This window comes from Colias croceus, chromosome 1, assembly GCF_905220415.1.
Source record: "Colias croceus chromosome 1, ilColCroc2.1".
In the NCBI taxonomy this organism is placed as follows: domain Eukaryota; kingdom Metazoa; phylum Arthropoda; class Insecta; order Lepidoptera; family Pieridae; genus Colias; species Colias croceus.
In genome coordinates this window covers 15,053,596-15,081,103 of record NC_059537.1, presented here as the reverse complement: position 1 = coordinate 15,081,103, position 27,508 = coordinate 15,053,596, and the positions used below count along the sequence as shown (strand labels likewise).

General features: G+C 42.7%; 3 protein-coding genes across 6 annotated transcripts; 2 read left to right on the top strand and 1 right to left on the bottom strand.

The window, feature by feature from the left end:
- The first annotated feature begins 17,243 nt into the window (after positions 1-17,243).
- Positions 17,244-18,522, top strand: LOC123692935 (neuronal acetylcholine receptor subunit alpha-2-like). Its single transcript, XM_045637802.1, has one exon. It carries the CDS (start codon positions 17,247-17,249, stop codon positions 18,459-18,461), a length of 1,215 nt encoding a protein of 404 aa, XP_045493758.1. The 5' UTR covers positions 17,244-17,246; the 3' UTR covers positions 18,462-18,522.
- A 2,831-nt stretch (positions 18,523-21,353) lies between these two features.
- On the top strand, positions 21,354-24,470 carry LOC123693888 (DNA repair protein complementing XP-A cells homolog). Of its 4 annotated transcripts, none has more exons than XM_045639158.1 (4): positions 21,354-21,571; positions 21,889-22,160; positions 23,577-23,789; positions 23,889-24,470. In XM_045639158.1, the coding sequence occupies exons 2-4, from the start codon at positions 21,925-21,927 to the stop codon at positions 24,319-24,321; spliced, it is 882 nt and encodes a 293-aa protein (XP_045495114.1). In that variant the 5' UTR covers positions 21,354-21,571; positions 21,889-21,924; the 3' UTR covers positions 24,322-24,470. The 4 variants fall into 4 exon arrangements, with proteins under 4 accessions (XP_045495114.1, XP_045495127.1, XP_045495134.1 ...); XM_045639171.1 differs by lacking the exon at positions 21,354-21,571 and adding an exon at positions 22,555-22,680 and having other exon boundaries at positions 22,128-22,212; XM_045639178.1 differs by lacking the exons at positions 21,354-21,571; positions 21,889-22,160 and adding exons at positions 22,197-22,212; positions 22,612-22,680.
- Positions 24,471-24,692: 222 nt separating this feature from the next.
- LOC123693917 (zinc finger protein 706-like) lies at positions 24,693-26,564 on the bottom strand. The gene is made up of 3 exons (XM_045639189.1): positions 26,252-26,564; positions 25,846-25,990; positions 24,693-25,354 (listed from the first exon to the last, which is right to left on the bottom strand). The coding sequence occupies exons 2-3, from the start codon at positions 25,987-25,989 to the stop codon at positions 25,265-25,267; spliced, it is 234 nt and encodes a 77-aa protein (XP_045495145.1). The 5' UTR covers position 25,990; positions 26,252-26,564; the 3' UTR covers positions 24,693-25,264.
- Positions 26,565-27,508: the final 944 nt, after the last annotated feature.

The window sequence follows — 27,508 nt, the reverse complement described above, 5'->3', positions numbered from 1 at the left end:
GTAAAAGGTCCTGAGCCCTGGCACAGTGGTTGATGTTGGCCTGTAGGAAACGCAGTGGGGCCATTACTGCGTTTCCATGGCTGCCTTTTGTGGTACCTCATCAGGTACCGGAGCAGAGCACGATGGGACTCGAGCGCCATCTTGCTTCCGCATTCCGCCTCTTTTAGGCTTCGGGGCCTTACAGGCTGCGCTTCCAAGCCGATGCTCTGCCGGTAGCTTTGCCTCCGTGCATAGGGCGCAGCGAGCGGAGGCGGCATCGCATCCACCAGCTTTATGGCCTGTTTCACCGCAGCGGAAGCAAGTGGCACTCCTGTCCGTCGACGAGGAGCATGTGGCGCTGACATGGCCCAACTCCAGGCAGCGGTAACAGCGCAGGGGCTTCTGCTCAGTGAGAGATACTTTCGCCGAAACCCACCCAACCATTACGCGCCCCGCCTGCGCCAGCTTTTTCGCCGCAGTCACCGGGCAACTAACCCAGGCTGATACAGCACCTCGGGGGCCCGCGCGCAGGCCACCACACTTCACATGCTCCGCGGTACACTCCCCTGCGCGCGAGATCGCGGCCGCAATGTCCTCGACTGTGGCCGAGTCATCCAGGCCAGTGATTCGCAAGTCTGCGCACTTGACCGGCCTGGACACCTTAACGTTATCCTCACCGAGGACCTCCCGCAATTTGGCGGCAAGGGAGTCCGCTTCTTTGGTGCTGGAAGCACCGGGGATCTCTAGTATCCTGGCACCAGTGACAGCGCGCTTAAAACGCATTGCATTGATGCCAATTTCGGCGAGGTCTATTTCACGCCGCGCCTCCGTCAAAACACTGGTGTAGGTTACGCCACGCTCCTTCGCACTCGGCTGCAGGGTAAGGACGACAGCCGAGGAATTCGGAGCGTGGAGCTTTCGCGACTTCTTGCGGGACTTAGCCGCGCGCTTCTTCCCTTTCCCCTTGTTTCCTTTTCCTCGCTTTCCAACCACAGTCCACTCTCCATCCTTAGACGGCTGCTGCGGGAGGCCATCTTTTCGGGGGGGCTTTGAACCCGCCGGAACAGGCTGCACGACGCCCGTTTCTTTCCCCTTTTCCAATTTCTTTTTCTTGTTTTTCTTCGAGGTTGCCTCGGTCGCCACCGCTGGGACCGCTGCCTGCTTCGAGGTTTTCTTTATTGCGGGCCCAGGCACAGGTCTGCCTGGTTTCGATGTTGCCGCAACACCTGCGTATGTTTTCGCCTTTGATAGAGGGGACGGTGCAAGTTCTTCGGCCATCTCTTCTTCAGCCGCCTTCGTCGCTTTCCTGCTATCCGCCGCCAGCGGAGGTCTTATGCGCTTGGCCGGCAGCAGACGCTCCTCTAGGGCCTCGAATCTCGCGTTTATCATTGCTCCGACCTGGCGCAAGATGACAGCAACCAGATCGGAGTCTGAATCTTGGGGCTGAACAGGCAGCGACGAGCCCTGAGAGGCCTTCACCTCTTGGAGCTCCCTTTTCAGGGAGTCGAGCTCCGCCTGGAGGCGGGAATTGGCTGCCTGCAGCAATCTCGTCTCCTCAGAGACAGTGCGCTTCTCCAACTGTGCCACCGACTGCTCAATATCATCGTGGGCTATCTTCAAGGTCTTTTTGAAGGTGCCCTTGAGATTTGATGACCTGGTCAACACCTTCTCGATTGCAGCCAGGTCATCGGCAATGCGGCGACTGAGATCCTCAGATGTGTTCAACTTTACTGGGATGGGAGGGAGAGGAGCGCTAGCTCGCGCCACTTCAATACGCTCGGCGCACTCAGCAACCTCTTTCTCGGCCTGCGCCTCCAACTCCATCTTACGCATCCTCGTCATATCAAATGTGGCCTCACGCCGAGTGGCGCTTGAACCCGATGGGCGGCCCTTCCCTCTTTTTGAGGTGGTCTTAGTAAATGGGGATGTAAAAACCCCTGTGCCATCTTCCGTGTCGGAACCTGAACAGCTGGTGTCCAGCGTCCGCTTCCGCCACAGCCTGTCTTTTCCATCCTTTTCTTGAATGCTGTTGACAGAGCTGGAGCTTGAACGCAGCACAGCCCTGCCCCGCCTTGTCTCGACACGCGCTGGAGACATACTTCCGTCAGTGTCTTCTAAATCGTAAAAGTTTTCAGGGTCAATTGTGTGTTTGCCAGAGTCGTCGTTGATCATTTCGGAGTTAAAGGACATTTTTGTTCCCACGAGTATGGGGGATATAAAACGTCCATCCGGGCGGTGCCCCCTGCACCCGGATAACCCTTTTACACCATGGAGGTCGGGCGGTATCCATGGGTGTACACAGCTAAAAGCTCACGCTCTCCCGAGCCAAACTGTCCAAGAAGGACAGGAATTCCACGCCGCTGGACTACAACGCGGATTTGAGGGTTTTTGATGAGGTGTCCTTCCTCTCAGGCCAGCCGATTAAGGCAAGCCCCCTGGTCCGTCGTAGCTGCTAGACGTGACAACAACACTACGACGGATAACAGGTTGCCCGACGGGAGGCCGAAGCCCCTAACCAGGCAACAGAAAACCTGCCGCCCAGCCCGCCGCGCCGCGATTGATACAACCGCCATCCATCGCTGCAGAGCAGCCCGTCGTCCAGTAGGACTAAAACATCCGCAACCACTGGTTGCCATACCTCGCCGCAAAAGCAGCACTGTTCGAATATGAACCCAGCACATTCTCTGCAAAGCAGAAATTGCAACAAGGACGTGGCAGCCCTCGAGTTCCTCCACGCTGGTTTTGGTCCGCGCCGGCAAGACAACCGGTACCCCCCATATCTGGAGGGCCTCCCCCTATCCGCCACCTGAGGACGCGCCCGATGGGAGACCAGAAACTCCACACGGGAACCTAACCTAACCTAACCTAACCTAACCTAACCTAACCTAACCTAACCTAACCTAACCTAACCTAACCTAACCTAACCTAACCTAACCTAACCTAACCTAACCTAACCTAACCTAACCTAACCTAACCTAACCTAACCTAACCTAACCTAACCTAACCTAACCTAACCTAACCTAACCTAACCTAACCTAACCTAACCAGTCATTTGCCCGAACGCGACCCGTTGACAGCGAAATCGCATCGCTCCTAACATTGTTTTTTAGAAAAGTGGTATTTTTCCGACTTACACATTAGTGTTATATACCGATAGATGCGCGCAAAAACAACAAATACGGACGCGAAAACGGTTTTAAAATCGAGTCAGGCAGTAAAAAGTTATCACCAAAAGAAATTTTCACGAATTTAACAAAAAGTACGACGTCGCTGGGAAGTCCCGATTTATATCGGGGACTTCGCGAACCGGAACTGCAGTGTTGTGTGTGTTGGTGATACAAGTGTCTGTGCAAATTTTGGGATTTTTAGGACTCAAAAATCAAGTAAAACAAACAATTTTTGGTAAGCCGGGCGGTGGCAATCCCCCTTTACTCAATGTATAGTGAAAGATAAGAGTGTAATTAGACGCGTCTTTACAAAACAAAGCCCTTGGTTTTTGTTCCGGGGAAATCGGAGCTAAATTGGCGAAGTTAGACACAAAAGTGTTTTTAACCTATAAACAGAAACTTTCTCCGCCAAAACTGCACTTTCCCCCTTTCGCTTACACCTTGTTTTGTGTTGAACTGTGTGCCCAAATACTTTATACACCCTCCTACACAAAGCTTATAACTTTCTATAAAGTATTTTAAGAGAAAAAGCTAAGTAGGTCACGGGTGTTATGAACAAAAACAACAAACGCGTGGCGGTGCATGAATGTTTTTAAACCTAAATTATTATCTTTTTAATTGAATTTATATTTTGGATTTTTGTAAGTTGTTTAGTAAATAGTAAATTGTAATAGTATCAATAGACCAGCTACATCATTTTTGGTGTAGCTGTTAGATTTAGCTATATATTGAGTGCTTAGGGACCATAAGGTACACACAACACAATATTATAATATTATTATCTATTATTCATTTGTACTATTTGTCCATATATGTATTCATTTTGATTTTATTTATATATTAATTGTATTAAACAGGCGACTCCCTTATTGGGAGACCTGATAGTGTAGGTAAGTATATTTATTATTGACTTGAGTGTTTGGTATTAACTAGCTTACTAGCTAGCTTACTACAAAGATCAAGGTCAAACCGTACAGAACGTAATAATTATTGTTGTTGTATTGATAATTTTATTAAGCTTCGCTTTGCCGTGGTTTCATGAAACCACAGAACATTTTTTATTGACCTAGATATTTTAACTTACTGTGATTGACTACGAGTTTTTAGTATTGACTAGCTTTAGCTTTATTGATTGACCTAAATACAACTATATATTATCTATTGACTTGCCTTTTTACTGTTGAATAGTATTAATTACTATTGACCTAGATATTATTAATATTCTATATCTGTATATTAATATTGTATATTCTGTGATCTTATTAATCTGTGATTAATTTATTTATAGATTGACTTTTAAATTGAAACTATAGATAGGAGACCTGATACTTAAGTAGCCTTGACTTTTATTTAATTTTAAACATTTTGATTAAGTATAAGTTGACTTTTTACTATTGACCATTTTAATTATTACTGACGTATTAATATTTTATTAATATTTAATATTTTATTTTATTTTTTTTTTTTTTTTTTTTTTTTTTTTATATTTTACATCTGTGATATTAATTTTTAATTGTATTACAGGTATCTCCCCTATTGGGAGACCTAATAGTGTTAAGAAGTATTGACAGGTTTTTTTTTTTTTTTTTTTTTTTTTTTTTTTTTTTTTTTTTTTTCTTTTCTTTTTCTTTTTCCTGTCACCATGATCCACACTCCCCAGAGGCGTGCCAGTGACACGTTCATAATGGAACCAGCCAAGAAGCCTGCAACCACAGCAGCACCTAAAAGTCGGACTGCAGAAGGGAAAGCCTGGCTGCTGAAAGGAAAAGCCCATCTGCGAGAGTCTCGCAATTTAAAGACCGACATAAAAGATGGGGTCATACTGGCACTAGAAAGAATGTATGACATCATAAAAGAAATGGAGACAGAACTCACAAATGCCAAGGCTGGTAGTGGAGGGCGTAGTGGGGACCCTATACATCCCCCCCCGCCATCCGATGCTGGCTCCAGTGTGGACCTAACTGAAGGAATGAAAGAAATGATGAATAGAATGAAAGAGATGACAGAAAGCATGAAGGAAAGTGAAAGCAAGATGGACAGATTGAGTTCGCTTTTGGAGGGCAACATGGCTGTCACCAAAACGGCGACTTATGCGAGCGTTGTCTCGAGGGGAGTCAATGAGAAACTCCCTGAGGCAAGGGCCCTGCATTCAGTCATGGTGTCGTCCAAAGACGAACAAGAGACAGGCGATGAGGTGCTAGAGAGGATTAGGAAGACTGTGGATGCAAGGGACGGATGGGTGAAGGTAGAGAGAGTAAGAAAGGTTAAAAATAGGAGGGTAGTCGTCGGTTGTGCGAATGAGGAAGAAAGAGTCAAGGTGAAGGAAAGACTGAGAAAGAGTGAGGGATTAGTTGTGGAAGATGTTAAAAATAAGAGCCCCCTTCTGGTCTTCAGGGATGTGATGAAGTGCGAAGTTGACGATTTCGTCACAGCATTCAATAATCAGAATGTAAGCATCCTTGAGGGCTTGAAGGGGGAAGAGAGAAAGGTAGAAGTAGCGTATGTGATGAAAGCAAGGAACCACCTCCAGAACCACGTAGTGGCCAGGGTGAGTCCACATGTATGGAAGAGATGTACGAGTGTAGGATACGCCCATATAGGGCTTACTAGAGTGAGAGTAATGGACCATAGTCCACTGGTGCAGTGCTCCCGCTGCCTTGGTTATGGGCATACTAAAAGGATGTGTAGGGAGGATAAGGAAAGATGCAGCCACTGTGCCGGTCCTCATATGAGGACTGAATGCGACAAGTGGTTGCGGGGAGAAGTGCCTCAGTGCATTAACTGCACCAAGGCCAAGAAAGGCAGCGCAGAGCACAGCGCCTTTGATCGAGAGTGTACAGAAAGAAAGAGGTGGGACGCTCTGGCCAGATCGGCGGTAGCGTATTGCTAGGGTTGCCCAAGGTGAGTCCTTCCAGTACCGAATATTGCAGGCTAATCTCCAGCGGAGCCAAATCGCCACAAGGGAGCTACTGCTCGAAGCCACCAAGCGTAAGGCATGCGTAGCGTTGCTGCAAGAGCCCTACGTTGGTGGGGCGAAAAGTATGAGGACATACAATGGAGTGAGGATCTTCCAGTGCGAAGGGGAAGGGGGTGGCGCAGTAAAGGCGTGTATTGTAGTACTCGACGACACACTGGATGTCGAACTACATACACGCCTTAGCAGTAACAACATCGTTGTGGCCACCCTCAGAACCAAAGCCTGGGAGATGATTGTAGTGTCCTTCTACTTCGAGCCCGATAAGCCAGTGGGGCTCTACCTGGACCATCTTAGGCGGATAGGGAGAGAGCTGGGTATCCATAGGATGGTCCTGGGAGGCGATGCGAACGCAAAAAGCCCGTGGTGGGGTGGTGAAGTGGAAGACCCGCGAGGAAGAGACGTGTCTGCTGTACTGGAAGAAATGGGAATGCACATACTCAACACCGGGGACATTCCTACGTTCGATACCATCAGAGGTGGGAAAAGGTACTCCAGCTACGTGGATGTGACAGCGTGCTCCGACGATCTGCTGAACCGAGTGGACAACTGGAGGGTTGAGGAGAGTCTCACGAGCTCGGACCACAACGGCATATCTTTCGGCATCAGACAACGTAAATCCACAGGCACGAACATAATACGAACTACACGCATATTTAACACACACAAGGCAAACTGGACTCAGTTTCATGAGAAACTGACCCAGCTGATGTCGGACAGACAATTAACTATACAAGACATAGACACAATACACAGCACACAACAAATAGATGACGCAATAGACAGATACACTGAAGCAATCACACAGACATGCAGAGACACAATGCCGACCAAAAAACACACACAGAAATTCACCTTGTCGTGGTGGAATGATGAGCTCGCGCAGATGAAGAAGCAGGTGGCCACGAGGAGACGCAGGATCCGAAACGCAGCACCCGATCGCAGAGACCGCGTGGTTGGATTGTACCTGGAAGAAAGAGAGATGTATGAAAAGGCAGTGAAAGAAGCGCAAGAGAAGAGTTGGAAGGAGTTTTGCCGGAAACAGGATAGGGAGGGGGTCTGGGAGGGCATCTACAGGGTGCTTAGTAGAGCCACAGGGAGAGAGGAGGATCTGCCCCTTTCGAGGGGTGGTGAGACCCTCGATGCCCGGAGCTCGGCAGAACTGTTGGCGGAGACCTTCTACCCCGAGGACCAGGAAAGTGGTGAAAGTGAGGGGCATCGTCGGGTGCGCCGGTGTGCGGAGTCCTTGGACACCGAACCACCGGCGGGCCCGGACGACCCTCCTTTCATCATGGAGGAGTTGAAGAGATCCGTAAGGTCCTTCAACCCCAAGAAGGCCCCCGGGGCGGATGGCCTCACGGCCGACATCTGTCAGCACGCTGTAGATTGTAACCCGGGATGGTTCCTTGCCTTGCTCAACAGATGCCTCTCTGCCGCCTACTTCCCCGCACAGTGGAAGTGGGCGACCGTGGTTATACTGCGAAAGCCGGGCAGGGAATCATACCGGGTACCGAAAGCCTATCGACCGATCGGCCTCTTACCTGTTCTCGGCAAAATCTTCGAAAAGATGCTGGTCGGCCGACTCAGGTTTTACCTGTTGCCCAAAATAAGCCCCCACCAGTATGGCTTTATGCCACAGAGGAGCACCGAGGACGCCCTCTATAGACTAGTGAACCACATCAGAAATATGAGGGAGGAGAAGAAGATTTCTGTTGTGGTATCGCTGGACATAGAGGGAGCCTTCGACAGCGCCTGGTGGCCAGCCATAAAGGTGCGGTTGGCTGAAGTTGGGTGCCCGGCGAACGTGAGGCGGGTGATCAGCAGCTACCTGAGTGAAAGGGGAGTGAAAGTTAGATATGCGGGTGTGGAAGTGAGTAGGGGGACCAGCAAGGGGTGCGTGCAGGGGTCCATAGGCGGACCAATCCTGTGGAACCTCTTGCTGGACCCTCTGCTATGGATGTTAGAGGAGATGGGAGTATTTTGTCAGGCGTTTGCCGACGACATTGTGTTGGTCGTTGAGGGGGACACGGCCCTTGAAATCGAAACGAAAGCGAACCGTGTCCTTAATGTAATAAGCGAATGGGGAAAAGAAAATAAATTGAAATTTGCACCTAATAAAACGTGTGCCCTCCTCTCCACGAGGAGGCTGAAATATGACGTGCCGCGGCTCGCTATGGGGAATGTGGAAATTAAATATTATTCTTGTATAAAAATACTGGGCCTTACAATCGACAGCGGCCTCACCTTTAACGCCCACGTCGGGACGGTATGCCAAAAGGCAATCGCCCGGTATAAACTCTTGGCTAGGGCAGCCAGAGTTGGTTGGGGACTTAGCCCAGATATTATTAGGACTATTTATGTAGCAGTTATCGAGCCGACTATTATGTATGCATCGGCAGCGTGGGCACCCACCGTGGAAAAGATGGGGGTCCAAAAAAGGCTGAACACCGTTCAACGGGGTTTCGCCCAAAAGATCTGCCGAGCATATCGGACCGTCTCCCTGAACTCAGCTATGCTGTTGGCTGGGATACTCCCCCTTGACCTCAGAATACTCGAAGTTTCGAGATTATATGGGATCAAGAAGGGGGTGTCGCACCCAGCGTTGGGAGACAGGGAGGTGGAAAGAATGGCTCCGGCGATTGAGGACCCACATCCGGCAGAGCAGGAAGGGCTGGGGTTCGGGCTGGTGGACGAGGACTCGTATTCCGACGTGGCTAGTAGCCACGTACATAGGATCTATACGGACGGCAGCAAGATTGAGGGTCGAGTCGGAGCCGCCCTTTCCGTATGGGAGGGGGAGGCCGAGACGAAGGCCGTCAAGCTTGCTTTGCCGTCGTATTGCACCGTCTACCAGGCCGAACTCCTAGCGCTCCAAAGAGCAGTAGAAAGAGCCTGCAAGAGTGGAGTGGCGAAGGTCGGCATCTTCAGCGACTCCAGATCGGCTCTCCAGGCAGTCACACTCGGTTCCCCCCACCCCCTTGCTGTGCAAACAAGGGCGGCCCTCCGAAAAGCTGCTTCGCAGAGGCGGGAGGTCGCTCTGTTTTGGATTAAGGCGCACGCAGGGCTAAGGGGGAACGAAAGAGTTGACCAATTAGCCAAGGAGGCCGCTCTGGGGTCGAAGAGGAAACCCGACTACGATCTGTGTCCTGTTTCATTCGTCAAGCGTATCCTGAGACAGGATACGATCGGGGAATGGGACAGGAGATACGATGTGGGGGAGACGGCTGGAGGCACGAAGCTCTTTTTCCCAAGCGCTGCTGCTGCATACAAAATAGTTCGGAAAATAAACATCACTCACCACACCACACAAGCACTGACTGGACACGGTGGATTCGCCTTCTACTTGAACAGATTCAAGCTGAAGGAGAATCCATCGTGTCTGTGTCAGCCCGGAGTCGACGAGACGGTTTCTCACCTGTTGCTCGAGTGTCCGATTTTTGCAAGAGATAGATATGTTATTGAGCAAAAATTGGGCATCGCGATGACGGGTGAGAATCTGCCCGCGGCCCTGGGGGATAAAATGAGAACTGAATTTTTGAATTATTGTGAATATATTGTTGGGGTGGTAAATAAAAGACACAGTGATAAGTAGTGATGTTAGGGTTAAGTTTTATAAGTGTTGTGCCGTATTGTTTTATTTTTTTATTTTATATTATTGTCGTTGTAATGTTCTAATTTATGTAAGTTTTAAATGCAATGTTGAATTTTAGTATTTTATAATTATTTTGTAAATTTTAGTGTAAATTGTTAATTTGTATTTTTTTACTTTAAAGTTTATTTTTTTTTTAGGCCTAATTTGTGAATAATAATTTAATGGTATTTTATTGATTAAATAGAAAAATAAACACCCCTGGACAATATTCCAGGGAAAAGCACACAACACCCTGAGATGGCGGGTGCTTTTAAAAAAAAAAAAAAAAAAAAAAAAAAAAAAAAAAAAAAAAAAAAACCTAACCTAACCTAAATTTAATACACAAATGGGGGAAAAGACAATAAATTAAATTTTGCACCATTTACAACTTGTGCCCTCCTTTCCACGAGGAGGTTAAAATTTGACTTGCCACGGCTCACAATGGGGAGTGTGGAAATAACGATAAGATATTAGGCCTAACGATTGACAGCGGCCTCACCTTTAACGCCCACGTCGGGCCGGTATGCCAAAAGGCAATCGCCCGGTATAAACTCTTGGCTAGGGCAGCCAGAGTTGGTTGGGGACTTAGCCCAGATATCATTAGAACTATTTATGTAGCTGTTATCGAACCGACTATTATGTATGCATCGGCAGCGTGGTCACCCACCGTGGAAAAGATGGGGGTCCAAAAAAGGCTGAACACCGTACAACGGGGGTTCGCCCAAAAGATCTGCCGAGCATATCGGACCGTCTCCCTGAACTCAGCTATGCTGTTGGCTGGGTCCTGACTCCCCCTAGACCTCAGAATACTCGAAGTTTCGAGATTATATGGGATCAAGAAGGGGGTGTCGCACCCAGCGTTGGGAGACAGGGAGGTGGAAAGAATGGCTCCGGCGATTGAGGACCCACATCCGGCAGAGCAGGAAGGGCTGGGGTTCGGGCTGGTGGACGAGGACTCGTATTCCGACGTGGCTTACAGCCACGTACACAGGATCTACACGGACGGCAGCAAGATTGAGGGTCGAGTTGGAGCCGCCCTTTCCGTATGGGAGGGGGAGGCCGAGAAGAAAGCCGTCAAGCTTGCTTTGCCGCCGTATTGCACCGTCTACCAGGCCGAACTCCTAGCGCTCCAAAGAAAAGTAATTAGAGCCTGCAAGAGTGGAGTGGCGAAGGTCGGCATCTTCAGCGACTCCAGATCGGCCCTCCAGGCCGTCACACTCGGTTCCCCCCACCCCCTTGCTGTGCAAACAAGGGCGGCCCTCCGAAAAGCTGCTTCGCAGAGGCGGGAGGTCGCTCTGTTTTGGATTAAGGCGCACGCAGGGCTAAGGGGGAACGAAAGAGTTGACCAATTAGCCAAGGAGGCCGCTCTGGGGTCGAAGAGGAAACCCGACTACGATCTGTGTCCTGTTTCATTCGTCAAGCGTATCCTGAGACAGGATACGATCGGGGAATGGGACAGGAGATATGATGTGGGGACGACGGCTGGAGGCACGAAGCTCTTTTTCCCAAGCGCTGCTGCTGCATACAAAATAGTTCGGAAAATAAACATCACACACCACACCACACAAGCACTGACTGGACACGGTGGATTCGCCTTCTACTTGAACAGATTCAAGCTGAAGGAGAATCCATCGTGTCTGTGTCAGCCCGGAGTCGACGAGACGGTTTCTCACCTGTTGCTCGAGTGTCCGATTTTTGCAAGAGATAGATATGTTATTGAGCAAAAATAGGGCATCGCGATGACGGGTGAGAATCTGCCTGCGGCCCTGGGGGATAATACGAGGACTGAATTTTTGGAATTTTGCGAAAGAATTGTGAGGGTGGTGAATAAAAGACATTGCGATAAGCTGCTGTGATATTAGGGTTAAGTTATTATTGTGTCGTACTGTTTTATTTCTTTTCATTGTAATGTTAAATTAAGGTAATTTATGTAAGTTTTAAATGTAATATTTAATTTTAGTATTTAATTATTATCTTGGAAATTTCATTGTAAATTATTAATTTGTATTTTTTACTTTTAATTGTATTAATTTGTAACTGTAACTGTTTTCCTTGGTTGGGTTACCTGTAAGAGATAGCTCTGTAGCCATAAGGTCGCCTATTGTGCAATCTATGTATATTTAACTTAAGGACGCGTTTACGAATCTGACAAAAATAAGCAGTTTTTCGATGCATTTTGCGGCAAAATAATACAAAACCAAATTTGACTAATAATTATTACCATAGATAGATTACTCCTTAATCTTTAAATGGTAGGAATTATTTAATCGAAAATTTTGGTTTATAATATTGTAAAAAATAATTTCCGTTGCCTCTTCACACAAAATTGACAATATCGTGATGAATATAGAAGCATTTTTCTATTATTTAATAAAATAAATTTACTTATTTAAAAATATTTTAAGTAAGCAGACATGTCCAACTCAAAAAGGTAGGAACTAAAACTATCAAAATGTTACAAATAAGCTGAGAAAAAAATTAAAATCAAATCTTATTTTTTCACATATTTAACTGTAACGCGTGATACTTATTGCATGGAAATAAGGGTTATTTTATTTGACACTATCTTGATTTATTGTACAAAAATTTGTAATGAAATATTTTAGTAATTTAGTCGGCGCTCGGACGCCTTTGTGAGTAGACGCTGTGACGCTTGTAGGCAGCTCCTCGTTTACGAAAAGATCGCTGTACGTATACAAAATATTTGACCTAATAAACTTGATCATTGACGCATTCTGCACCGACAACCAAGGCACACCAAGGAAAGATTTATTTATAGTTTTTCATACTAATGGGATTATAAATTTCATATTTAGTTTCTGACTTGATGGAGTGACCTGCAGGTGTACTTCGAAGACTGCTACTGGAACTAAAAGACGAGTAGAGCTAGGTGTGCCGAGTTTGGGCTCGTTTTATTAGTTATGTTGAGACCTTACCTCCGGACTTGATGGAATGACGTGCAGGTGTACTTCGAAGACTGCTACTGGAACTAAAAGATGGTTAGAGCTAGGTGTGCCGAGTTTGGGCTCATTTTGATAGTTATGTTGAGACCTTACCTCCGGACTTGACGGAGTGACCTGCAGGTGCATTTACAAAATATGTTTTATTAATTAATGTAATAATATAGTGTCGACTTATAAAAATACTACAGGTTTGCCGGCAGCTTCGCCTGCATCATTTTTAAATTTAACCCAAATTCGGCGCCATTTTGAAATTCTTTGTTAATTGACCGATTTCGTTCAAAATCGATATCTGAGGATCCTTAGGATCACAAAACAGGAAACTGTTACCAAAATTGAAAAAAAGTCAACGCCATTTTGAAATTTTCTGTTATTGTACCGATTTCGTTCAAAATCGATATCTGAGGCTCCCTGGGATCGCAAAACAGGAAACTGGTACCAAAATTTTAAAAAGTCAGCGCCATTTTGAAATTCTTTGTTATTGTACCGATTTCGTTCAAAATGGATATCTGAGGCTCCCTGGGATCGCAAAACAGGAAACTGGTACCAAAATTTTAAAAAGTCAGCGCCATTTTGAAATTCTTTGTTATTGTACCGATTTCGTTCAAAATCGATATCTGAGGCTCCCTGGGATCGCAAAACAGGAAACTGGTACCAAAATTTTTAAAAGTCAGCGCCATTTTGAAATTCTTTGTTATTGTACCGATTTCGTTCAAAATCGATATCTGAGGATCCTTAGGATCACAAAACAGGAAACTGTTACCAAAATTGAAAAAAAGTCAACGCCATTTTGAAATTTTCTGTTATTGTACCGATTTCGTTCAAAATCGATATCTGAGGCTCCCTGGGATCGCAAAACAGGAAACTGGTACCAAAATTTTAAAAAGTCAGCGCCATTTTGAAATTCTTTGTTATTGTACCGATTTCGTTCAAAATCGATATCTGAGGCTCCCTGGGATCGCAAAACAGGAAACTGGTACCAAAACTTTTAAAAGTCAGCGCCATTTTGAAATTCTTTGTTATTGTACCGGTTTCGTTCAAAATAGATATCTGAGGCTCCCTGGGATCGCAAAACAGGAAACTGGTACCAAAATTTTTAAAAGTCAGCGCCATTTTGAAATTCTTTGTTATTGTACCGATTTCGTTCAAAATCAATATCTAAGGATCCCTAGGATCGCAAAACAGGTAACTGGTACCAATATTTAAAAAGCCAGCGCCATTTTGAAATTCGTTGTTATTGTACCGATTTCGTTCAAAATCAATATCTAAGGATCCCTAGGATCGCAAAACAGGTAACTGGTACCAATATTTAAAAAGCCAGCGCCATTTTGAAATTCGTTGTTATTGTACCGATTTCGCTCAAAATCGATATCTGAGACTCCCTGGGATCGCAAAACAGGAAACTGGTACCAAAATTTTAAAAAGTCAGCGCCATTTTGAAATTCTTTGTTATTGTAGCGATTTCGTTCCAAATCGATATCTGAGGATCCTTAGGATCACAAAACAGGAAACTGTTACCAAAATTGCAAAAAAGTCAACGCCATTTTGAAATTTTCTGTTATTGTACCGATTTCGTTCAAAATCGATATCTGAGGCTCCCTGGGATCACAAAACAGGAAAATGGTACCGAAATTTAAAAAAGTCAACGCCATTTTGATTTTTTTGTTATTGTACCGATTTCGTTCAAAATCGATATCTGAGGATCCTTAGGATCACAAAACAGGAAACAGTTACTAAAATAAAAAAAGTCAACGCCATTTTGAAATTTTTGTTATTGTACTGATTTCGTTCAAAATCGATATCTAAAGATCTCTAGGATCACAAAACCGGAAACTGGTACCAAAATTTTAAAAAATCAGCGCCATTTTGAAATTCTTTGTTGTACCGATTTCCTTCAAAATCGATATCTGAGGATCTACGATCGCAAAATAGGAAACTGGTACCAAAATTTAATAAATTCAGCTGGTAAAGAAGCAAAATATACAATTCTTGCAGTTTCTATGTCAGTTAACTGTCGAATCTTTCTGCCAGCGTAACCAGCAGAGCTGAGTTTGATCCTAAGGATCCTCAGGTATCGATTTTGAACGAAATATGTCAATTAACAAAGAATTTCAAAATGGCGCCGAATTTTTTAAATTTCGGTACCATTTTCCTATTTTGTGATCCCAGGGAGTCTCAGATATCGATTTTGAACGAAATCGGTACAATAACAGAAAATTTCAAAATGACGTTGTCTTTTTTTCAATTTTGGTAACAGTTTCCTGTTTTGTGATCCTAAGGATCCTCAGATATCGATTTTGAACGAAATCGGTACAATAACAAAGAATTTCAAAATGGCGCTGACTTTTTAAAATTTTGGTACCAGTTTCCTGTTTTGCGATCCCAGGGAGCCTCAGATATCGATTTTGAACGAAATCGGTACAATAACAGAAAATTTCAAAATGGCGTTGACTTTTTTTCAATTTTGGTAACAGTTTCCTGTTTTGTGATCCTAAGGATCCTCAGATATCGATTTGGAACGAAATCGCTACAATAGCAAAAAAATTCAAAATGGCGCTGACTTTTTAAAATTTTGGTACCAGTTTCCTGTTTTGCGATCCCAGGGAGCCTCAGATATCGATTTTGAACGAAATCGGTACAATAACAAAGAATTTCAAAATGGCGCTGACTTTTAAAAATTTTGGTACCAGTTTCCTGTTTTGCGATCCCAGGGAGCCTCAGATATCGATTTTGAACGAAATCGGTACAATAACAAAGAATTTCAAAATGGCGCTGACTTTTAAAAATTTTGGTACCAGTTTCCTGTTTTGCGATCCCAGGGAGCCTCAGATATCGATTTTGAACGAAATCGGTACAATAACAGAAAATTTCAAAATGGCGTTGACTTTTTTCAATTTTGGTAACAGTTTCCTGTTTTGTGATCCTAAGGATCCTCAGATATCGATTTTGAACGAAATCGGTCAATTAACAAAGAATTTCAAAATGGCGCCGAATTTGGGTTAAATTTAAAAATGATGCAGGCGAAGCTGCCGGCGAACCTGTAGTATTTTTATAAGTCGACACTATATTATTACATTAATTAATAAAACATATTTTGTAAATGCACCTGCAGGTCACTCCATCAAGTCCGGAGGTAAGGTCTCAACATAACTAACAAAATGAGCCCAAACTCGGCACACCTAGTTCTAACCATCTTTTAGTTCCAGTAGCAGTCTTCGAAGTACACCTGCAGGTCATTCCATCAAGTCCGGAGGTAAGGTCTCAACATAACTAACAAAACGAGCCCAAACTCAGCACACCTAGCTCTACTCGTCTATTAGTTCCAGTAGCAGTCTTCGAAGTACACCTGCAGGTCATTCCATCAAGTCCGGAGGTAAGGTCTCAACATAACTAACAAAACGAGCCCAAACTCGGCACACCTAGCTCTACTCGTCTATTAGTTCCAGTAGCAGTCTTCGAAGTACACCTGCAGGTCATTCCATCAAGTCCGGAGGTAAGGTCTCAACATTACTAACAAAACGAGCCCAAACTCGGCACACCTAGCTCCACTCGTCTATGAGTTCCAGTACCAGTCTTCGAAGTACACTTCGGCAAGTACTTGTTTACCAAACAATCACTGTCCAATGAAATTAGATAAATGGTATCTACTTTTGTGACCATTCAACGTTACAAACTTTACAAATCAAAGTAAAGTTAAAAAAAACATAGCAATAAAAATAAGCTCAATTATCAAGTCGTGTCAGTTTACTCATAATTTCGCCGCTTCGCGCATTTCGATGTGTGTGTGAGCCGTGCACGTGTAGTAGTAAGACTCAATACCTAAAATTGATGCGCGTCAATTTGTAAATACGTCCTTAATGTTATTTCATTATTTTGGTGTGTACAATAAAGCTTTCATTCATTCATTCATTCAGATTTTTTTTAACGTAACAGCTGAGCGAATGCGTTTAACTTTGCAAGCGCGCGGGGCGTTGCCACCACTGAAAGGGGCCGTCGCCCCGAATAGTTACCCCGAGGCCTGTGAAGGCTTGAATGGAAGACCCGACGCCAACACACCTGACCGGGCTGGTTCTTTGTACTTCGTTCTTTGATATATTATTTTCATTATAAATGTAACTTTCAATCTTATTTTTTTGGAACGAAGTTCCTTATCGCGCGTTGTTAAAGGAGGCTAGACGGAAAAAATTCTTACGAAAAGTTGTCACGACACTTTTTGCTAGAGTTGTAAGCCGTGCGGCGTGCGCGTATTCCTCTGTCTCTCGAGAGAGACCTTAGGAGAGACTTCTCTAACTTTTTTTTTAATATTTTTTTTTAATCTGTCGTAACTCGCAGTCAATTAATACTGGTTCTCAATTCCACTGTATTTTCATTTTTATTTTGCGTTTCTTAAAAATCAAATACTATTAAATGAATGATATGCGCTAGAGTTACAATCACGTTATCGGTATCAGGTTATCATTGAAACCACGAGGGGCGTTCGCGGCTCTCGTTACGGGCCGGCCTGGGCGCATGCCGGCGCCAGTGCGCACACCGCCATGCTGCTGCTCGCGTGCCTACTCGCCGCTGTGGCACCGGCGCGCTGCGCTGACTGTGTTATCGACAACATCACTCCCGACCTCTCCTGGGAAGCTACGCTTTTCAAAGACTTGAAAACGAAATGCGCTTACACTCGATATAAAGCTCCTAGCTCCGAAAACGCTACCATTGTTTCGCTGAAATTCATACTGAAGAACTTTTTCTTCGATGCTGGAGAGGAATCGTTAAGTATTTACTCTTGGATGTTCATGGACTGGCTCGATCCGCGGTTGACATGGAATCCGAAGGACTACGGCGGCATTGATAGATCAAAAGTTTTCGCCTCGACTATTTGGACTCCAATGCTAAAACTACGTAACTCAAAAGACGCGTTCGAGGTTCCCTTCAGCTTCATGATGAACTCCGGGTGTCACGTCGGCAGCGAGGGAAGAGTCATGTGCGTGATGAGGATCATGCACGAGATCGTCTGCGCTACCAAGCTCAGTGACTGGCCCTACGATACGCAAACCTGTAGATTCGAATTCAGCAAAAAAGACGCTCTCGAAAATAAATTTTCCTTCACGTTCGGAGGGACGAGAGGCGTCAGAATGTGGGGCGCGGAGTATGGCCAGGGTTGGAATATCATAGAATACGAGCAAGGTGAAAACGACGCCAAGGCCGATGCGCAGATCTACTTTGTGTTGACGCTAGAACGGCAGGCGTGGGGACTGGGCGCACTGGCCGTGGTTCCGACGCAGGCGCTCAGCGCGCTCACGCTGGCGGTGGCGCTGCTGGACGCGAGCGGCCCCTCTCGGGCGCCGCTCACCGTGCTGAGCGAGCTTGGACACTTCACCGTCTTACAGATTGTCAACTTCAGTATTCCACAGCACAGTCGTGATTCACCCACTATTTTAAAATACCTGCAGTGTTCGCTTTTCATAACCACCGTGTCAATTATAGTGACATTTGCTCTGAATCATCTGTCAAAGAGATCGCGCGCTCCACCGATGTGGGTCGCGCAGCTGAACGCGCGTGCTCTAGGTTCGCAACTGGGGCGCGTCTTGCAGCCGACGGCGCCGGCGCGGGACTCTGTCGCCGAGGCGGTGTCAAAGCGATACCGACGCGAATGGATAGATTTTGCCAGTTTGTGTAATTGTATTTTCTTCATCAGTGTTGCAGTCACTTACTGCGTTTTGTACTTTACATATATTCCTCAACCGCCATCCCTTTTTTAATTTAATCTGTACAACAAAATGTTGATAATAATATATTATACTTACTTAGTACAGTCCCCAATTGAATTAAAATTCATTTCCGTGGGACCTATCTCCACCGTACGAACTACTGATATTTACTTAATTGGCATGTTTTTCTGATATGAACACAAAAAGTGCGGTAGACACTTCCTATGGAGAATGAAGGGGGTAACCATAACCTAGCAAAGATGGCCATCGGGCCATTCTATTGTGCGGTTATGTAGATAACTATTGGATCGATTTACTTAAAAAGGGAGTCAATTGAAAGATAATTAAATAAACATTAGGTAACTATTTGATTCCTAAGATTCATTAATGTAAAACTAGCATCCTAAGCTAGTACCAACTGAAATATTTTCAAAAAACAACATTTCATGAAATTATATTTTTTAACCGACTTCAAAAAAAGGAGTAGGTTATCAATCCAGCCGGTATGTTTTTTTTTTATGTATGTGTCGTGGCCATATCGTACATTTGCTCATTTCATGAAATGATTGGCCATTTCACGAAATGGTCGCATTTCGTGTAATGGCCAATTTAGTTTGGCCACATCATGATGTGGCTTGGGCAGATCAATGATAAGAAATCGTTTCACGATATGGCCAACTAGACGCGCGGTTTTTTCATGAAATGATCAAAATTATTTGATCATATCGTAAATTAGTTACATTAATCATTGGTAGAGGTGCTGCAAGCTCTGTGTTTATGTGATAAGATGGCGGCCGCTGGCGAAAATTTAATTATTCGCAGTTAAAAACTTAAAAATTCGTTTAATAACAATATGAAGAAAGTCATAGCAAAGAATTTACGACGAAGAGGTTCGAGTACTATGGAAAATGTGTATTGAAGAAAAAATGCGTCTTAAATAAAATAATTTAAGACGCATTTTTTTCTTTTAGGATATACATTTATTGCACGACGATGCGAAGCATCAGAGAGTGCTTTACGATCGAAAAATTTTTTTCGCCTCATTTTTGCAGCTATTCTTATTATTATAGCCTTGTTAGTTCACGGAATCAAGATATTTTGCATACTATTGTCGAGATAATTTAATGGAGATTAATCCCATACTTTTTAAAAATTGATTTACTTCAATAGATTTGAAAAAAAACACCGAAATAGGTCAAAAAATTTTCCTGTCCGTCATGTGTGAAACCTGAAAACACTATAACTTGTGAAAAAATCCATCATTTGAGTTATTTTTTTTTTTTTAAATATTCTAATCGACGATTGTAGGTCACTGAATGCGAATGATTAATTATTTCAGTGTCGTTTAATTGCAATTAATAAAAAACGAAAACTACAAGGCAAGCGCTGCAACACTGCTGCCTGCAGACGCAACGCGCAGCGTGCGGCTGCGGCGCGCAGCGACCGCAGACGGCAGCGCCAGTCGGCAGTCGTGTCGCGAACCGCAGAGACTTCACACGACATCATCATCTTCCTCTTCTAGTAAAAGACACATTAGTACACTATCGGTAGCGTTATCTAACATAAAACATTCTGTCTCGCATGAAGCTATTGGAACAACTGAGACACGGTTCTGTGCATTGTGCAGCCACGGCATGCAGCCGCAGTTGGAATAGCGACCGCAGGCAGCATTGCGGTAACCGCAGCCGGTAGCCACAGTGTCGCCTGCGGTTGCAGTCTGCGGCCTGTCTCGGAATTGTACCTTAAAGATAATTTCAAAATGATTCATACCAACCAACTTTTTCCAGTCTCATCTTTCGCCAGACTAATATCGTGTGCTAATATCAAAATATATGTATTATAATTGTATGTCGCGGCGCCGAAATTGGCGCTACGACTGACTTGTCTACTGACCCTGTGTAAATCAGCACCAATATCAGCACACAGCCATTTAATTAATTAACGTCTTGAATCTTGATCGTGCTGACGGATGACAAATGACAATAATGACATTAACAATTTACAATAACAATCGGCGAGTTCGTAATAGCCGTATAGCCTACTATTTCTCCATATTTCTCTGACTAAAGTAGCCTACTCACGATTCAATTTCAGTAACAATCTGTTGACACAATCTGCAGTGAGCTGACAGATTGTGTCGTGAATAGTATAGTTGAGGGCACGTTGGGGGCGTAACCCAACATGTTGCGAATTGGATCGGCGCGGAAGCAACCCGACAAATTGTCTCAGCAGATTGTGTGCGTGTTGAAACGTGAGTATTGTGATTGCTCCAATCTCGGCTCAATCGCGCTGCGCAGTAATCGCAAAATGGCGGTTTTGAGATAAACGCGGGAAAGACATTTTTACATATTTGAGGAAGATGTTTATATTTTATAGCCGTTTATACTTTATAGCCCTTGAAATCTATCAATAAAATTGGAAAAAATACAAGCTTTACAAAGATAATTATCTTATATTTCATAAATTAGTATATCCATTAATAATGCGTATTATTGCGTTTAGGTTTAGCATCAGGCCAGGCATCAACGTGACGTGCACACGTTGTGGCAAGCAATCGCTTCGCAATACTAATTTATGAAATATATGATAATTATCTTTGTAAAGCTTGTATTTTTTCCAATTTTATTGATAGATTTCAAGGGCTATAAAGTATAAACGGCTATAAAATATAAACATCTTCCTCAAATATGTAAAAATGTCTTTCCCGCGTTTATCTCAAAACCGCCATTTTGCGATTACTGCGCAGCGCGATTGAGCCGAGATTGGAGCAATCACAATACTCACGTTTCAACACGCACACAATCTGCTGAGACAATTTGTCGGGTTGTTTCCGCGCCGATCCAATACGCAACATGTTGGGTTACGCCCCCAACGTGCCCTCAACTATACTATTCACGACACAATCTGTCAGCTCACTGCAGATTGTGTCAACAGATTGTTACTGAAATTGAATCGTGAGTAGGCTACTTTATCTGTGCTACTATTACCTACCTACGCTACCTACCTATATTAAATATTAGTTAACACATAACGTTAACTTGGGATTTGGGATTGGGAATTATATGGATATAAAACCAAGTTCAAACTATAAAATGTGATAATAATATATATATAGATTGTAACCAATGCGCAATTCAGAAACAATAAGTAATTTTAAACAGGTGAGTACTGGGTAGGTTTTTCATCGATGTTTATCCCAATAAATTTGCTAATATGTTGTTATTTTATTTTTTGCGCATACTTTATCGACCTCCTTTTTTAGTTGGTTGTCAATGTGTTAAAACAACCAACTACAAAAAGGGGTCCATAGCGATCGAGGCCCTCAAATGACTTTCTGTGTTGTTTTTTGCTTAAGGCATACCTAACTACAAATGCTCCATCTCTATTTTGCTGCACTGATAAATTATAAAATAAAATTATTTATATGTATATAGTTATCAAATGACTTAAAAAAATATATAAAATTCTATAATTTCAGGCCACATAGCCCATATAGTATTAGTAAAATCTTATAATGCACGAAGAAAATTTGGCAAATGGGCAACTCAGGAGTGAAAACCACGAAATACATAATTCAGAAAGGAACAGTAAAAGACTTGATAAAAGTGTTTTAGATAAGCAAAACATTGAAGATGTAGACAAAGAGAAAGATGCCAATTTAAGTTTAAGTGCAGCGCAGCGTGCACGGGCAGAGCACAACCGGCAGCGTGCCAAGGCCCTGCGTGAGGCACTGCTCATCAAGCAACCTTTGTTAGTATAGAGGGTTACTTGTAAAACACCAGCCACCTCACAGACAAGATAGGTAGCTAACATCATAAGTAATCAACATTTGTTCTACAACTTTTGATAATTTGTTAGATTTTATTTTCATACAAAAATATATATAAATTTAATTTTCCGTGTAGATATTATAAAATCTACGCGCATCCCAAAAATTATTTAAACAAGAAAATTATTTTAACGAGGGGGAAGGTAGGGGCGGACCGGCGCTAGCATCTTTGAACTTAACCTATCTGCAACAGTTATCACATAGACTTACAAAATATGTTATGAGAGTACAATAAAAACTTAAAATATCATTTTAAAATAATTTATTGCATTATGCCAATAGTTGTAGAACAAATGTTGTTACTTATGATGTTAGCTATCTTGTCCTAAGAGGTTGCTGGTGTTTTACAAGTGGTTACTTGTAAAACACCAGCAATATAGCAAACAGCTGTATAATGAGGATTAATAGAGAAAACTTTCAAATAATTTGTATTCATAGTAGGTATGTTGTATTTCAACAGCTAACAATATAAAAAATAATCCAAGAGCCTATAAGGGGCCATCCATAAAGTACGTCACACTAATTTCATGAGTTTTTGAGCACCCCCCCCGTCCTTGTCACAGGTGGTCACATTTCTAAGACCCCCCCCTCCCTAGTGTGACGTCACATGTTTTGCAATTTAACATCGAAAAATTATTAAATTAAAACAGCAGTTTCAAAATAGTTTTATTTCCATTTAAATTAAGTACTTTTTTATGAAATCAACATAATATGAAATATGTATTTGAAACAATAACAAAAAAATAAACTAATGAATAAATACAAATTGTCCACAGAACAATTTAAACCGTATTGCCCTAAAGATAGAGTTGGACATATTTTTAGTTTAATTTATATTTCAAATTACGCGATTAGTACCTCTAGATTTTGAAATGTGATGTCACGAAACTTAGGACCCCTCCCACCCCTTGTCACACCATGTCACACTTTGGTGACCCCCTCCCCCCCTCTTTACGTGTGACGTACTTTATGGATGGCCCCTAAGTGCTACCAGGACCTTATACATGAAGGGTGCTTGTACACAGTGCAAGTAGCTTACACAATATGTTGAGGCACTTGCGCGGGTTATATGCATAGTAAACATAAAACATGTGCGGCTCTAGTGACTCGAGTATGTACCAAAGCGAGCCACCCGCGCAACTAATCTGTGTGCTCTGTGTATGCACTGTGTACAAGCACCCTAAATACCAAAAAACCTGCTAAGGTGGTTGGACGGCTTACTAGTTGGGTCAATGAAAAAATTCAAAAAACACTCATACATCACAAATTGAATGTTAGTTAGTGTAATATGACCATAAAAAATATTCAGGTTTTAATTGTAACTTTTTTTTTTATAGAAGCAAATTAAGTGAAAACTGCATTCCACGAGCAATTGACTCTGGTGGTGGCTTCCTGATAGAGGAGACGGAGGAAGAACCTTTGCGGCCTGTGCCCGCACCCGCGCCTATCGTGCACCACACTGAGCAACCTCACTGTCTAGAGTGCGAGCGCCCCTTCCCCCAGTCGTACCTCTTCGATACATTTGATTACAGTGTGTGTGATGAATGCAGGTAGGTTCCTTCATCAAGTTATCAACGAATATTTGAAAAAACAATGTCAATTCGCACCATAAGTTGAAATATAAATTTAAACGTTTCTACCATTTTCAGGGACGACGACGATAAACACGCGCTCATCACGAGAACCGAAGCTAAAAGCGAGTTTCTACTGAAGGACTGCGATCTGGACGCGCGGCCGCCCCCGCTGCGGTGCGTGCGGCGCCGCAACCCGCACCGCGCGCGCTTCGCCGAGATGCGGCTGTACCTGCGCGCGCAGGTGGAGGCGCGCGCGCGCGAGGTGTGGGGCGCGCCCGAGCGGCTGCAGCGCGAGCGCGCGGAGCGGGACGCGCGGCGCGAGCGCGCCTCGGCCACGGCGCAGCGCCGCCGCCTGCGCGCGCTGCGCATGGACGTGCGCTCCAGCCTGTACGACCGCACGCGCGACCTGCACGAGCACGCCTACGGGCCCGAGCGCTACGACGCCGACAACGACGTGTACGAGCGCTCTTGCGCCTGCGGTCACGTGCAGACGTATGAGAAAATGTAGCACTTAATAAGACTGTTGAAAGTGATATTGTGGATTTACAACGCGCAACGGGACAAATGGAAAAGAAACAACAAAACTGGAATATAGTGATTTTTAACTTTTAAGTATTTGTGTGAATAAACTTAAATAACTTCTTACTTGTCCTCAAATAGATTCTTACTTTATCCTTTTTTACTGCTGCCTCCTTTTTTTATTATTTCTAACAATTATTTATTTATTTATTTTTGGTAATCCAACAGCTTTACATACATTCATAATCAGGCGATCTAGTTTCCAAGAAAATTTATAGCCTGTATGTGCTCTAATAGAGCACAAATAATAGAGATAGAATGTTTCTAAACCCCCTGCTTATTAGCAAAGTAAAGACAAAATTCATTTTTTACTGATTTATTATATTATGTATAGATAATAAATAACTAAAGTTCACAACTCCTCAAGATTATTTACTTATTTATTTTTTAAATACAAAACTGACTTGAGATATCCTTGTGACATATAGGTAGTTGGCATTTTACTATTACCATGGTCATAAGAGACGATACCAATACATACATTATTGAAGGGTGAAGACCTCATATTATAAAATTCAATGCTACTGGTACAATCATATCCCTTATTTTTACCACAGTATATACAAAACAAAAACAATTCTTTAATAATTATAATATTAATTATACATACAAGACTGTCAATAAATGCTTTTAATTTATGATTAAGATGCATTTATGGAATTGTAATAGGTAATAAATTAACTAAAAAACTTTTCAACAAATGAAGACTCTTTAATATTTTTCTTTCGTTAATATTTTATCTCAAAAACACCTCCAACAGAAAAGAGATACCATTCAATACTGCAATTGAGATACTTTCATTGTTTTTTAAGTGTTGTTTAAATGCATATACATATAAAATGGTGATATAATATTGAGATGGTCTTTTGGTTTTAAATAGCCTTTAAGTCTTCTGGTAGATCATTCTTGGGATGCTTATTTTCAAAGTGTTGTTTGTAAGTCTTAGGATCGGGCATTTGTGCCTGTGAACAATAATGAGCTCAGTTTAACATTTTTTACTACTGTTTAATAGAATTTTTTACAAAAGAGTATCATTATTTTTAAAATTTACAATGGTGTCTGTGTCTGATTGTCGGTTCGTCCATCACCAGGCTTTAACAAATAAACCCTAATAGTTAGACATTTGTTTTGCAGTTGCTCTTTTCTTATTTTAACAAAATCTGTGAATTTAAGGTCACAAATTCAACTCGTCCACTATTTGTATTGACAATTTTTTTTTATTGCCCATATGGAACACAAGCACACTATGTGTGGTGCTTACATCTTGTTAATGGCTCAATCCTGCAGGATTGTCTCTAAGATTGTGAAAATAATTGAAATTCAGTACTTATTTATAGTCATGTCAGATTACTGGGCATTTTCTGTACTCAAAGTTGCATATTATGATTGCTATATACATTTGTGCATTAAAAGAAAATATTTCTGATAATAATATAATAAAGGGAATAATTACCTTACACACAACACACACATGCACTAATGCCTTTTGCGCAGCTTTCTTTTGGTCAGTAGCGCTATGCCCTTGCTGCTTTTTCAATTTTGATAACTTTTCAGCAGCCTTTGCTTGGGATTGAAGTTTTTGTTGACCACGGGCCATCCTTGAAAGTAATAAACACTATTTGATTATCTTGTGTACCTCAAATAGGTAGTTCAAGTAGAACATCCACAGGTGGGAACCGTTCGAGAGCAATAATTTAGTTACAGTAGCAAATATTTCAAATTAACCATTTCCCATCAGGCGGAACTGTTGTCTAACGTTTGCCTATCAGCCATAAAAAAATATATTAACTATAAAAATTAACATGGTGATCGTGAATTACCTACCACGACCTAAATTAATTTAAACGAAATAATCTTACCTTTTCTATAAATTAATAGCAAATGTGCGGGAGATACAGTCTTTTAATTGTGAAAAATTATAGGCTTGTATATAATTGCTACAGAATAGAGAAGAGCAATGTTGAAGATCTTGCCAACACCTGGAACCCGTGAAGTAAACGTTTGTCGTTTACAGACTTTTTCGGGTTAACAACCAAAATTATGTGAAAGAATGTGGAACTTTATACGTTTTTATCTTTAAATGGAACGAAACACCGATTTTCTATTACACGCTAGAGTTCTGTGAAAATTCGGTTGTCGTACGAAAAATTTAGTTACAACCACTTGCCTATTAACAATTGGAAACATACGTCCAATAAACATCCAATCATAACAACCCACTGTGCAAATTTCAAATTTACTACCAATAGGGAAAGGCTGTCAACGAAAACTTGCCAATAACCAAAGCCAATAACAAAAGCTCACACTTTGTAATACTCTGTGGCTCAGAGCTCTGTGGTAATGAAATGAAATGAAATGATATAATAGGTACTTATATTTGCAATGGCTGAAATTAAGATCACCACAAAAAAATAAATTATTTTCAAGTTGATAAGTATGAAAAACTAGCGGTCCGCCCCGGCTTCGCCCGTGGTACATGTTTACGTTTTCTCTACATAAGAACCATCCTCGTACTTCAAGGAATATAATAAAAAAAGAATTATCGAAATCGGTTCAGCCGTTCTCGAGTTATGGAATTACAACGAAAAGTGGCATTGATTTTTATATATTAGATAAATAATACAGTAAACTTATTTTTTTTTAACAGCAAGGATTCCGACATAATATTAAAAACATGCAGGTACGTGTTTTTTTTATGTAATATTTACCTATTTTAAAAATGAATTACCTACTTTAATGAAGGACCTAGAATCCCTACGTGTATTTTACGACCGAAGCCTTATAAATAATACAATTAAACACCTAACGGTGTTAACACACTGTGGTAAACACAGTAAACAATAAATAAGTTACTTTTATGACCGAACCACAGGACCGAACACTGTGTATGTATGCTCGGAGCCTTCGGAGCGTTTGGCGTTTCACGTCTTCACGCTGTTCTGTGTCTTCACCTGTGGTCTTCACGTATGCTTCACGACTCACGTTCACATCTTGTTCTCTGTGTCTTGTTCACATCTCTGTCCTCTGATCTCTGACTACCTACCTAAATTAGAATCTGTGATCTCTGACAGTGTCATACAGCTGTCAGCTGTCATCCAAAAGATACTATTTTTATT